The sequence below is a fragment of the Centruroides sculpturatus genome, unplaced genomic scaffold (assembly GCF_000671375.1).
Source record: "Centruroides sculpturatus isolate CEXI.00-Female unplaced genomic scaffold, Cexi_2.0 scaffold1296, whole genome shotgun sequence".
Lineage (NCBI taxonomy): Eukaryota > Metazoa > Arthropoda > Arachnida > Scorpiones > Buthidae > Centruroides > Centruroides sculpturatus.
Window position 1 is genome coordinate 222,948 of NW_019392613.1, and position 13,619 is coordinate 236,566.

Consider the following 13,619-nt stretch of genomic DNA (forward strand, 5'->3'; position numbering starts at 1 on the left):
GGAACAGTCTTTATATGCTAATGAAAATCAGTTACACCAATAATATGATGATCAATTATTTGGAAAACTGGCACACTGAGGAAGTTGATGATAATCCAAGTAAATGCACCATTCATTACTATATTTCACATCAGGCAGTTGTGCATGAAAATCACAACACAATGAAGATCCAAGTGATGCATCTTCTAGTATATTCTCTTCCAACGACCACATTCATATTCCATAACTGCAGATATGGAAAAGACATTCCTGCAAAAATATTCATTGAAGATTGAGATGCAACATGATTTATTTGGCTGCACTGAAACTGGACACATGAAAATACTGTAATATCTAAAACTTAAAGGATGAAGCAAATGTTATACCACTTCCAATGCATACAACCAAAATATCTAGGGATGGTGACATCTCTACCATTTATGAGGACAATCTTGTAAAATCTGTGCCAACCACCAGAGGAAAAATGTCTATGTGAAGAAGGAAAAGAAATAATGGCCAAGGCTTGGTTTAATCTACATAAGTGGGCCACAAATTCAAAAGAATTATGAGAATATATCACTCAAAGGAAATATCAGTGTGAACTGGTGATCAATTTTCAGTGAAGTCAAATAAAGAATTTATAGGAGATACTAGAAATAATGTGGAATCAGCAACATAACTACTGTATATTCAGATTAAAGTGCATGAGCTGATAATGTTTCTGCATGATAACAAAAGAGCTTTATTAAGAACTATGAATTGCATGTTTGATCCACTGTGGAAAAACAGGAGGACGCACTGCTGAAAGATATACATTATTAAAGTGTGTGTAAAGAGATGTCATGACATATTATGTTTAGTGAAGTTGCCTGGCAGATAGTCAAACAGCCAGTTCAAGTTCTTTGTCTTTTGGAGGAGAGTGATTAAAGTTTCATTTGAATGTTGAAGGAAACAGTATCTCCAATAGGAGGAATAGTAAAAAAATGTTTTTAACGTTTTATATATGTATAAAAGTTAGCATGTCACCTTTTCATTTAGAATAAACCATTTATACATCTGGTCAAACTTTTATGATTACAGCAAAATGGGCATAGAAGTAAGGAGTAATTCTCCCTCACTTATCTGCCCATTTTGTCCAAACAACTGTAAAAAGGGAAGTAAGCAAGTACAGTAAAATCCATGTAAAGCAGATTTGCATGGTACTGAATATTTTTTCTGGTTTGGCAGGTTTCCATTTTGAACAATTTTTTTTAACACAGAAAATCATTGTTTTGAAAAATTTTCCCATTTATGCTGGTTTCTGTTTTATTAAGGTTCTATTTTGGACAGGATGGGAAGTTAGAGTTGAACCTTTGAGCCATTCAGTTGGATATTTTTTGTTGTATTGACATTTGTAACTCTAAACTGTGCCTACTTTTAACCTTTGTAGAGAGGATTAGTCAGATATGGAGCTATAACGATGTAGTGGAGAATAAACATGGGAAATTTTTTAAGAATTATCCCACAAGTTTGTCTCGTTTCAATTTCAGAAAAAATTTTTTTAAACAGTTATGTCTAGTAAAGAAAAAAATCTCTCTTTATTGTCACATAATTCCTTTTTATATGTGAATTTTTTCGTGATAATTGTTGGCTAAAATTTTTTTGCAGATATAGATGTTCTCTATATCTGCAAAAAAAATTTGATCACTGCAGAGTGGTTAATGTTTATGTTTAATAAATGTAGAACAGAAGATTTTATGTTGTTCAAACTATTAATTCTCTTAGTGCAGCTTCACCAAGATAATAATTTTAAAAAATAATTATACAGTTGACCCCCCCATAACATAGTAGATATGTTCTGGTTTTTATGAATCCATTTTCTACGAGTCCAGCCAATCACAGCCCAGCACGTATGCAGTTTATGGACTACAGCTGTTTGAAAGGTTTCTTCCATAAAATTAATCGATTCTAGGCTAATTTAACTCAACATTTCCAAAATATGTATAATTTTTTGGGAATAATCCATATAAACTATGCTATAAACAAAAAATTGTAGTATTACTTACCGAGCGTGCACCATTCAACCATGCCATTGCTTAAGCTTGTTTTCGTCAAGGAGCTTGTCATCGAATGGCGCTCGCGTGCTTCCTGATAAATTTTATTTTTGCGAAAAATTCACTGAACTTTGGAGACATCATTAATATAAATATAATTTTTATGGATGTTAAATAATAAATGGTTTTTAGTAGGTCTGCTGCTCATTTAAACTCAACGGTTTGTACAATATCCGCTATTGGTCTAGATTCGACCAATCCTGTCGCGACACGAGTCGGCGATGACATTTTACCGAATTATACAAGTTTTTTTAGCATGTTTGTACGAATACTGTCGCAATTTTTTCACCGTGATATAGGAATCCTAACTATAGGAACCTGTGTTGTAGGGGGTCGACTGTACTTTAGGTAGAATTGTAATTGCTCTCAACAGTCATACATTGGAGAAAATAACATAATTAAAGAAATACTGAATAAATTCCTACCTGATCTCACTTCAAGTTTTTGAAAAGAAGAGTGAAAAAATAAATGAAACAACTAAATTAATGAGCATTATTCATAAAATTTTTGCAATATAGTGCGGATGTCAACTAAGGTTAATACTTTAATGAAATTATATTTAATAAATACACTAAAATATGCTAGTACTTTTGAAATATCTTCCATCCTGAAGCCACATTGTAGAATGACATGTACATTAACCATTACTAAAGAATTTAATCTTAAAACCAATACCCACACTATTATATTTATTACAATATTTAATGAAATTATATAAAACAAAATATATAAAAACTAAAGTGTTTTGAATTAACTTTTAGTAAGTAGAGTTTAGAAGTTTTGTTTAATTACTAGGATAAATTACCAAATCCAAAATAAGAAGCTACACTATCTAGGACAGGGGTTCCCAACCTCGTGCATGCGCCTGAGGAGCTATTAACATGTGTCTGCAGCAAAGTGTTGAAATAATGAAAAAAAATTAAATCTTAAAAATAAAGAAAATAAAAAGTTATAGCAAGATTTTTAAAAACTAAAAGTATGTAATGGGAAATTTGATAAATTGGCTACACTGACCACTGTCTAATCCTCACGCCTATTATAATTATGTCTCCAACAGCTCTATTGTATTAGTAGTATGGTATTAGTTGCCACCACGTGCTGCCATCATAAACTCGTACTGTTGTCATCACATGCTATCATTGTGTTGTTTTTTTTTGTATATAAACATTTTACCCCAAAATGAGTAATCCAAGTAAAACACAACAAACCCCTCATTTTAACAAAGATTGGGAAGAATTACTTTGTTATCTAAAGTGAAGAAGATTACTTTGTTATCTAAAGTGAAGAGAAATGTATTTGCTTAATATGCAACAATATTGTGACAGTGGAAAAAAAAACACAAATGTTGAATGTCATTACAAAACCAATCAATCACAGTTCTTTTAAGATTAGTTATCTGCCTAAATCCGAGTTAAGAAAAAAATTTAATCAACTAAAATCGGACAAATTTTCCCAAGCTGATCTTATCTTACATACAGATATAAAATGGTAAGTAAAGGCAAAGCACTTGGCCGATTTTTTGATCTTTTGAAAGAGATTTTAAAAAATTCTTTATTTTAAAAGGTTAAACATTTGAACAAATTGATAACCTACAATGGTTGATGGACTTGGCTGGACAGTTTAATCCTGGATCTCCAGGGAAAAATAAACATTTAGCTGAAATGATTAGCTCTATAAAAGTATTCAGAGCCAAAATACAGTTTTGGATAAATAATATATCAAAACATTCTCTTGTACACTGATGAAAAAAGTAACTGGTGAAGATAATTTGGACCTAACATTATTACTCATCTTGATAAACTTTTGGATCAATTTGAAAGTAGATTCCAGCAATTTACCATTATCGAACCCGTGGCTACATTTTTCGTAAATCCTTTTACTACACAAGTAGACATTACTGAAACTCCTAAATCTATAGTAGAATTTCAAGAAACATCGATAATTGAAAAAGAGATTTTAGATTTTCAAAATGACATCATATTAAAATCTCACGATACAAATGAAAACTTTTGAAATTTAGTTAATCATAAAAAGTATAATCTTTTGAAAAAAAGGAGCCTTCAAAATCAAATCCTGTTTTGGTTCCAGGTATTTGTGCAAATCTTTATTTTTTACCATGAATATTATAAAATCATAAATCAGATCTCAACTTACTAATCTTGAAGATTGCTTATGATTGGGATTATCATCTTACAATCCCAACTGTGAGAAATTAGCAAATGAAATGTAATGTCAAAGATTGCACTAATTTAACTTTTATAATAAATATGTTAGAAAATGCATGTTATAATAGAGAATATAATATTTAATTTTTTTTTAAATCCAATTTGTGCCCGCCACTATTTTTTGCAATTTCAAATGCACTCATGCCGCAAAAAGGTTGAGAACCCCTTTAAAATCTTGTAATAATCTTGTGATTAGAATTACTCTTGAAAAGTTTGTGATATTGTAGACAACCTGTTTGTGATTTAAAATAAAATGATTTCTTTATCATTTCAGAAAGTTAATTTGTATGAATGACAAATCAACTTTTGTTGCTGATCACATAGGCTGGAAAAAAAAAATAGTAAAATAAAAACTAATGACTTATTTATATTTTTTTTGGAACTCATTGTATTGTTCGTCAATTCTTTCTATGTGGATCAATGCTCTTAACAACAATGCATTCCTTATTTCCCATCTGTATCTTTATTTTCTGTGTCAGGAACATTTTTTGAATGTTCTAGTTAAACACCAACTACATTCTAAAAGAATAGCTTCCAGATCAAATGAAATTTCTCTTATTACTATATTAAAATAAAGAAGTCAATTTAGCTTTAAAAATAAAAATGCAATTTTATTGTGCATTTTTTAAAATTAAGATGTAAAATATATCAAATAAAAAATAAGATAAAATAGTGAAGTTTTCAGATAAATTTTTGAAAGGCCAGAAAGTAGAAATATACAAACCCAGATTTGTACATAAAAAATTTTAGATATAGATTTTTTTTCCATTTGCAATTATTAGATTAAAAAACTTAATTGTCATGATTATTATATTTGAAACTTTTGTAACAGGATTGATCAATAATTTAAAAAATTTTTCTTACAGTCTTATGAATTCTTCTTATTTGCCGGACTGATGGTTTTGGACATGATAGTTTTTGCTATACTGGCCAGTTTTTACAAATATGTCAAATCAACCAAGTAGCCATAGAACTGTTCATTATTCTTGGGACTAAGATCAATTTCAAAAATGTAATGTATATATATTGTAATGTTTGAATAATTTGTCAATCCACTAATATATTTCCAATGCATATTTGTTAATTGTGTATTATTTAAAGATAAGATTTTTTAAAATATTTCAATCTTCTATAAAACAGGACAAAAATATAAATTACAAATTAAAAAACACAAACTTTAGGTGTTTATTTTTGAATTTTTCATTAATCTGCAGGGAGAAACATAAGGTTAGAGTGTTTTTTAATTTGTAAGATTATTTTTATTGAGCATTCAGTTATTTGTGTTATTTCACATATTTTTTATTTATTAAAGTAAAACATCAGTTCACATAATTTATAAACAATGATGCTAATCCAGGAATTAAACTATCTGTGAAAGCATAAAAAACAAAAATACAATTTATGTATTGTTCTCATTAAGGACACAATAAAACTTTTAATAACAACTTTAATTTTCATAATGCAAAGAACAAGAATTAGTTGTAACAAGTATTAAGTATCGAACAGCAAATACTATTTTCTACTAGAAAATTTATTGTATCAAATAACAATTTTTCATATTTTGATAACACTAACATTAAAAAGTTAAATTTGTATATTTTTTGGCAATGGATTTACACATTTGGGAGAGGATATGTAGAAGCCATATTATATTTTTTTAATAAAATTTGGTCTTTCAAATTCCAAAAATCTTAAAACTATTCTCCCACAGAAAAAAAAATAAAATAAATTTTTGGATTTTGTAATCCATATCTCACTCTTTCAAAATGAAAAATTTAGCAAATAACATGCATTAAAATAAAGCACTTACAAAAACTGCAGTCTACTTACTGCATAATTAATGTAAGTAAATCAATTTGAGAAGTACAAAAATGTAGAATAAGTAAATTTGGCACGTATACTTATTATAATCATAAAAATAGGAAGTTTTGAAACTACTGGTATGAAAATATTCTTTGTGAGCAATCTGAAGCACACCATGACTACAATCACCAATGGGAATGTGTTGAATAAAAACTCAAACTATCAAATCATTTTTAAAACAAAATGATTTATCACCATGACAAAAATATAATTCTTAATTTAGCTTTAACCAATGTCAGAATTAATTCTTTTTGGATAAGCTAATGACAGTTTAAAAAATGCTACTAAATTATGTTTGAAAAGCATTCCACTTTACTGTGTCAAAAGCTGTCAATTATAATCTGAATAGCTAATTTATATTGTTGTACAATATCCAAATACTCTCTTTTCACCTCCAATTTGTTTAACAGAAAAATGAATGGAATGTAAATGTAAAAAATAAATGAAAGGAATGTTTTTTTCATTTAGTAGATCTACTGTATAATATATAGATCTGCTTATGGAAACAGACATCCCAATCACAGTTAAGAAAAAGATTTAACGGCACTTTACACAAAATAATTTAAGCCAAAAAGTTTAAACCATTGAATGAGATCCAACTGATGCATAATACTGTAAGGTCTTATTCCATAACTGATAGACAATAGTGATGTTGCAAATGGGTTGCCCAAACATGTAGGGACGAGAAAGCCCATCGCTTTCCAACCATTTCAATAAATCTTCTTCGCCAGCATATATTTTGTTTGAAAAGTCTGTGTGAGTCAACCCTAGACGTTTGGCCAGCGTGCCAGACACGTGGACGTCGTCTATCCAAAAGTATGGAACCAGAGAAGATTGGTAATATAACTGACGGGCCACTTCCGAAGACATGATTATGGCCCATCCGGCACAGTAGGTGGGATAGTATCCCTCTCGATATTCTTTGAAACTCACTCGCCACTTACTCCTCTGGCTTCTACGCACAAATGTATTCTTTATAATTAAACACATTAGAAATTTTCTGGGAGGAGTTGGACTGAATGTGTTTTTCAAATAATCTGTCAATTGAAAGATGTCTACAAAAATATCATCATCAGTCTTCAGAATGTATCTGGCTGCCGGGCAAAAATAAGTGATCCATTTCAGACCCATGACATGTTTATATGTGAGATTTCTATAACTGTCTACAAAATTACCCTGTACAATATCACTATAGATTGTATTTTCTTGTGAAATGGCATTCAGGAGAGATCGATTTCCTACACTTCCAATCAGGAACACCAATCTCAAGGAGTCCGTAGCCAGATTCTTTTCGGAACCCCAAGTCTCTCGTATGACATCTCTTTTTCTGAAATTCCCAGGTGCACTGTGTACGAAAATAACCATAAAAAGATCTCTGACATTTTTACACCGTTGATTATTAATAAGAAATTTAAAATTGGAGAGATCAACAAGAGTTGAAAAATCCACAGTTGAGTTAATCAAAGACAAATTAAAAGCATTTGGAAAGTCCTTCCACCTGTTTATAGACAATGATGAATGAGGTAGAACACTTTCATTATACCATAAAACTGCACAAAGGTAGGTAAAGAGTAGGATGATAATCAATATCCATATTGCTAATTTATGCTGAAATTGTCCTCCAAAAACACCCATACTGTAGAAAAAAAAATTAATAACAAATTAAGTTTTTTTAAATTAATTTTTTGTGAAACAGATAATCTTAATTAAAAAAGAATAATTTTCATGTGCAATTCATACATTGAAATTTGCCCATTCAGAATTTCATTAATAGCAGGAGACAAAAAATTCTTATGTAAATGAGACAATTTCATGTGAAATCAGAAAAATATTGATAAATATGTCAGACAACATTACATCACATTAAAGAACTGGGCTCTGTAAAAGTTTTTTGGGACAATTTCCTGGTCCTATCATCATAATCTGAACAGAATGGAACATTAAGATCTATCTGCTCTTCTCTGTTTGACATTCAATTTTTTGTTCTATACTTCTACAGCAGTTCAATGGGTTTTTTTAAATGTTGGAACTTATTCTAAAAAGGTTTTGAATATTTAAGTATGGTGCTGATGATTGAAAGCATCACAACTTACACAATAATATTCAAAAAATTATTGCACAAGTCATGGTGTCATCAGCACTTGTGCATTACAGAACTTAAAATGCTAATTTTCCCATATATTTTGAAAATCTAGATGTAGTCCATTCCCAATTAGTCCAGATTTTTAATACTTCATTGTACACACGCACACAGGGTGTATCAGCATTCGTCTACCATTTTGAAACATAACACTGTTCATTCATTCAATTATTAATCATATTTATTGACAATAGTGATAATGGAAGGATAAATATCTGCCATGTTGTCACAACACAAAAAAATTATTATTTCTTAAAAATAACTCCACTTATTTGCTGTCCATCTAGGTTCATACACTCAACTGATCATGTTTTCCATCTGAGTAATGGAAAACATGACCAGCCTTGGATTTTGTAAGCATGGTAATTTAGGTATGTATGTAAAATCCAACACACTGAGTTCTTTGACAGGCTAAGTGCCAATGCATATTTGTGTGCTTGCTGAATGTTTTGGGCTTTGATTGACAGCACTCTGCACATTCTAAATGTTCTCCAGTGTCTACACAGATTTCCCACTTCCTCTCAGTTTCTTGTCTAATGCAGAAGCCTTAGTATGAAACTTTACCCAGTTCATAGCAGTGTGTCAATTGGGTATCCTCCCATGTCTTCCAATATTGAAGTGTTGCCTAAATACTTGCTCTGTCCACACAACAGACTTGCTAGTTTTGAAGTCTCAACAACAAACACACAATATACCAGGCTGATGAACATTCCATGAATATGAACATGTTCATGAAATGTTTATTGAAATGGTGTCGCTCACTGAATAGGTTTTTGCATGTCACAACATTCCCCGTCTAAGGCCACGTGAGTAATACACGAGTCAAAATGGTAGGCAAATGCTGGTAAACTCTGCATTTTATTTTTTATATTATATTAAATGATGTTATTAAAGAGATCAATCAAATTTAAGCATAAAACATTTTACAAAATCATTACCAGTGATCTATCAGATTTCGTACAGTACATGCATAGAGAAAAACTCTAGCTTCAGAAGCAGAGCTACGGGGGTTGGGGAGAGGTCATGACCTTCAACGTCATCAAGTTTTGTTGAACAGTTGGCAAAATCATACCACCAAAACAAAATTTGTTTTAATTAAAAGAAATACAGCAGTAAAAAGAAACAACATGCGGGATGAGCAAATGAAAGGAAAGAAGAGCAAGCTTTCTTGACCAACACTTTATATCAGTGGGCGTTTCCATATTGGGGGTCGATTAGCAACAATTTATATTTTGGGGGGCAAAAAACAATTTTTTGAGCGCTATAGTAAAACATTATATTAAAAATAATTAGATATTTTATTTGTTATATCATACAATAATTAAACAAATAACATTATACTAGTCACTAGTCTATTCAATGCAATACGAATTTGGCGTTAGCCTTGGCCCTTGGCATCGGAATTTTGAAGCTTGCCTTGGGGATTTACAGCAAATAATGCTTAATTTTAATTTTGTTAATTATATCAAAATCTAATATGTATTCTGAGTAAATATATAATCATCAAATAAACATTTACTTTGTAAAAAATTAAATTAGTAAACCCAACAAAATTGTTTTCAAAGTTAAGGGGGTGACGATTTGTTAGAGGTTGAGAAACACTGCTTTATATGAACTATTGGTATCAGCCACAGTATCAGTTGGCAAAATCAGCCTCCACAACTCCAACAAAATATCTAAATATGGCCACATTGAAGCCTTACCATTTAAATTTAGTAATTCAATCTTTCAGTTATCTGTATGAAATCTTGTTGATGGTGTCTACATAATCATACACAGTGGTATCTTTCTAATTTGTTAACAACCAGTTTGCTTTTCAAAATAAATAAAATTTTAACCACTACCTTACCAATGGTATTGCATCTGAATTTGTTAAAGGTTTTCCAACAAGATTAGAGATCATAAAGTAGGAAGTGTTTTCAATTAGAAAGCATTCCATTTTTTACTTGCTGTAATATTCATCACTCTAAATGCATGCTGAATTTCTACCAAACTGACTGAAATTTTTCTTGCTTCCTTAATTGTATCTGGAATATGTTGGCTGAGAATGTTTCTGCTATCTACCAAATCTTAAAGTGTCATTTTGAAAGATAATCTATTAAAATATTGAAAGTATTTATCTACTTTTCTTTCACCTTCCAGTCAATAGACCAGCAGTTCCCAATATTTTTCAGTCTACTTACCCTTTCAATGGCCAAATGACTGAATGATTAATATGCCAGCCTACCACTTTGGGAGACTAAGAATTGAATCCAGATGGATCAAAAAACTCCAGAAATTTTTTGGAAATGATCCATCCAAATATGTCAATCCCCATCCCTCACTACACAATTCCACTCCATTGTGGGCCTACCAAAACCATAATGATGTTACTAAAAAAGTGCCTTCTCAGTGTCCTCAGAATAGAAAGGATTTTAAAAAAGTTCACATATCCCTTTAATGGAAATGGAAAATTCATATTCTGGGTGGAAGTCTCTCGGCACTAAATTGGGGCTATATGCTGAGTTTTTACAGGTGGTGAAGATTTCCACCTTTCACACTTCCATCCAACTTGGAACTTTTTAATGTGTGAAGACTTCCACCTCTTTCCTGAACTGAAAATGTAGCTAGCAGTCAGAGTTTTGAGACTAATGACAATCTTCAAAACAACGTTGTTAAGGCCATTTCAATTCATTGGCGGCAACATTCTATGACAAGGGAATGGAAAAGCTCATCCACAGATATGACAAATGCCTCAATCTTCACAGTGATTACATTGAAAAGTAACCATGTTTGTATCTAACTTTTGATAATAAATTCATTTTGTTATTTACACTTGTCTTTCTTTTTATGGACCATCAGAGCTTGAAAAGAAAAAACTGCCCTCTACTTTAACCTAGAAGTATTTTGGGAATTCATTAGAACACTGGCAAATGAACGTATTCTTAACATTACAATGTGGCTACACGCCTGTTTTTCTTTTATTAATATTGTTATTATTATTATTAGTCCGTATAGTTTTAGTTTAATTTAAATTCTAGAACTTTCCTTCCTTCCGATTTCTTTGTTCCTTTGTCTCGGATTTCCAAGAACTCGCCTCACCCCTAACCCATCAGGGGGTAGCCTTAGAACAAAAGACGAAAACGGGGCTGGGAGAGAGGAAAACAAAGGGTTTTTAGGCACTCTTAGGCCGGACTCGGAGAGCGAGAGACGTGTGGCAGAAGGCTCTGGAACAAAAAGTTGGGGGAGCGCTGCAGAAGGAGGCCGTAAGAAGCGCATTGAGAGAAGAATCTGGTCGACGATTATAAGACAACTCCGAAACGGACCGAAACGGTTCTAAAAGGAAGAACAGCCGAGAACGAAGCCGAGACGAGGAACTGTGGAGAACCAACAGGAAAATTGGGTACCCTCTGTCCTTTAATTCTTCTTATTTCCCCTTTCTATCTTTTCTATCTCCTAGTTTATTTTAGTTTTAAGTTAGTTTAAGTTTCCGCGCGCAACTACTTTTGTCAAGAGATAGTTATCGGAAAAGTAACTACCAGTATATTGGTATATCCGGTCGCTCGGGATTTTGGAACGTTTGTAAGTAACAGCGGGAATCCGAACTCATTTTGTAAATATATTAATGTTAGCGCGAAATTAAACTTGTTTCATTGGAAAAACGTGTCTGTGTTTTCCTGTCCGCGCTATACATCTTCACATTGGCGTCCGCGACAGGATTCCCGTCTTGTTAGCCTAACTCGGTGCATAACGGTATTAATATCGACTGTTAATTGTAAGATGGAGGATAAAGGTACTCCAGATATGAGTTCTATGGCGGGAGGCCATGTTGTGAATTACCCACTCGTGGTTACTGGGTTTTTAGGGATGATCCCCTCCTTCTCGAATTCACCTAACGATACGGTAAACATAAAGCAATTTTTTATGACCATCGATAATGTAGCTAAGCTAGCCCATTGGGGGGACGAAGTTAAGGTGGCTGCGTTGCAAGCCAAACTAAAAGGTGAGCCACTGAACACCTTCTTTTGTTTATTGGAACAAACGCCTGCCCTAACATTTGAAGAAATCAAACAAGATCTAATTAAATGCTTCGAGAAGCATGAAGAAAAGGGAAAGGGCTTACTTGACCAACTATTAAATCTGAAGCAGAGCGGAAGGGAGTCGGTCAGTGATTACATCACCAGAACTAAAACTATAATGTCTAGGGCTATCCGGAGTAACCCAGATATCGCAAAATTCAAGGATGAAATTATTATGGAAAGGTTCATAAAAGGGTTAGGTACAAATATTCGGGGTCACGTGTTCCGCAGGGAACCTGCTACCTTAGAGAAGGCTTTCGAATGCGCTGAAAGGGAGGAGAGGCTAGAGAGGGAATGTAACAACCCTAAGGAGCTTAGAACAGTCTGTTATAATTCTCAGGAAGAGACAAGTGCAGAAAGTACAAGTCGAGAAGTCAGCACTAGTACTACCTCGAAGGGTGAGGATCGTTTAGATAGATTAGAGAAGGGATTGAATGCCCTCTATGAAATAGTCTCCAAAATGGCTGAAAACCCGACCCGGGACGATAAGCCATCTAACGCTAAAAGCAGACTTTGTTTCATTTGCAATAGCCCAAATCACCTGGCTCGGAAATGCCCCAAAAGAAACATTCAAGGTTTAAACTAGTTCGGGGACTTGATAAGGGTCAGCGTCAAGTTCCTACCCTCACATTCAGACTGACCGAATTTTCACCTTCGGAGAGGGGGCTCTTGTTAATAAAGGGAAAAGTAGTAGGGGAGGAGATTAATTTCTTAATTGACACGGGTGCAGAAAGGTCCTTAGTTGATGTAGCGTTAACTCAAAATGCGAAAATTGCTAAGCCTCTCAAGTGTGCTAAAAAGGGTGAGACCACCCATATCAGAGGGATCAATGGCACGATTTCCACATGTAAAGAAGTCCTAGAGGGTTCCATAAGCTACAAGGATGAGGCAACTTCCGCTTTCCTTTGTTGTATGGAATTCCCGGATATGTTAGAATACCAAGGGATCTTGGGGATGGACGTCATTAACTCAATTCCGTCATTATTAGTAGATAGTTGTGCTTTCATAGAACGTAAGACTAAAGTGATAAATTGTGATTCCCGCCCATCAATAATGTACTATGATTGTTTAAGCGGTACCCCTGTTAGCACCGCCATAAACCCAGGTACTCCGGGATCTCAGGGTGAAAATCAGGTGACTCTCGTCCTTAATAAGTACCATGGTTTGTTTGCGGAAGGTGTCGAGGATTTGAAAGGTACCGATCTTTTTATGCATAGCCCTGAAATAGACACTAACCGGGTAATTAATATTCGTCAATACC

The 13,619-nt window shown here is 32.9% G+C and overlaps 2 protein-coding genes across 7 annotated transcripts in view; one reads left to right on the forward strand and one right to left on the reverse strand.

Moving 5' to 3' along the window:
• The window catches only part of LOC111617699 (solute carrier family 15 member 1-like), a 44,654-nt gene extending 39,281 nt beyond the window's left edge, over nucleotides 1-5,373 (forward strand). For all 6 annotated transcript variants that reach the window (XM_023358986.1, XM_023358987.1, XM_023358988.1 and 3 more), the window contains one exon: nucleotides 5,164-5,373. In XM_023358986.1, coding sequence (XP_023214754.1) covers nucleotides 5,164-5,262 — 99 coding nt within the window. In that variant the 3' untranslated portion in view covers nucleotides 5,263-5,373. The remainder of the gene's footprint in view (nucleotides 1-5,163) is intronic.
• Nucleotides 5,374-5,505: 132 nt separating this feature from the next.
• Nucleotides 5,506-9,626, reverse strand: LOC111617701 (beta-1,3-galactosyltransferase 5-like). The gene has a single exon (XM_023358992.1). The coding sequence runs from the start codon at nucleotides 7,793-7,795 to the stop codon at nucleotides 6,737-6,739; it is 1,059 nt and encodes a 352-aa protein (XP_023214760.1). The 5' UTR covers nucleotides 7,796-9,626; the 3' UTR covers nucleotides 5,506-6,736.
• Nucleotides 9,627-13,619: the final 3,993 nt, after the last annotated feature.

Excerpts from the sequence above, each read along its gene's own strand:
- LOC111617701 (XM_023358992.1), bottom strand. The coding sequence starts at position 7,795 with ATGGGTGTTTTTGGAGGACAATTTCAGCATAAATTAGCAATATGGATA.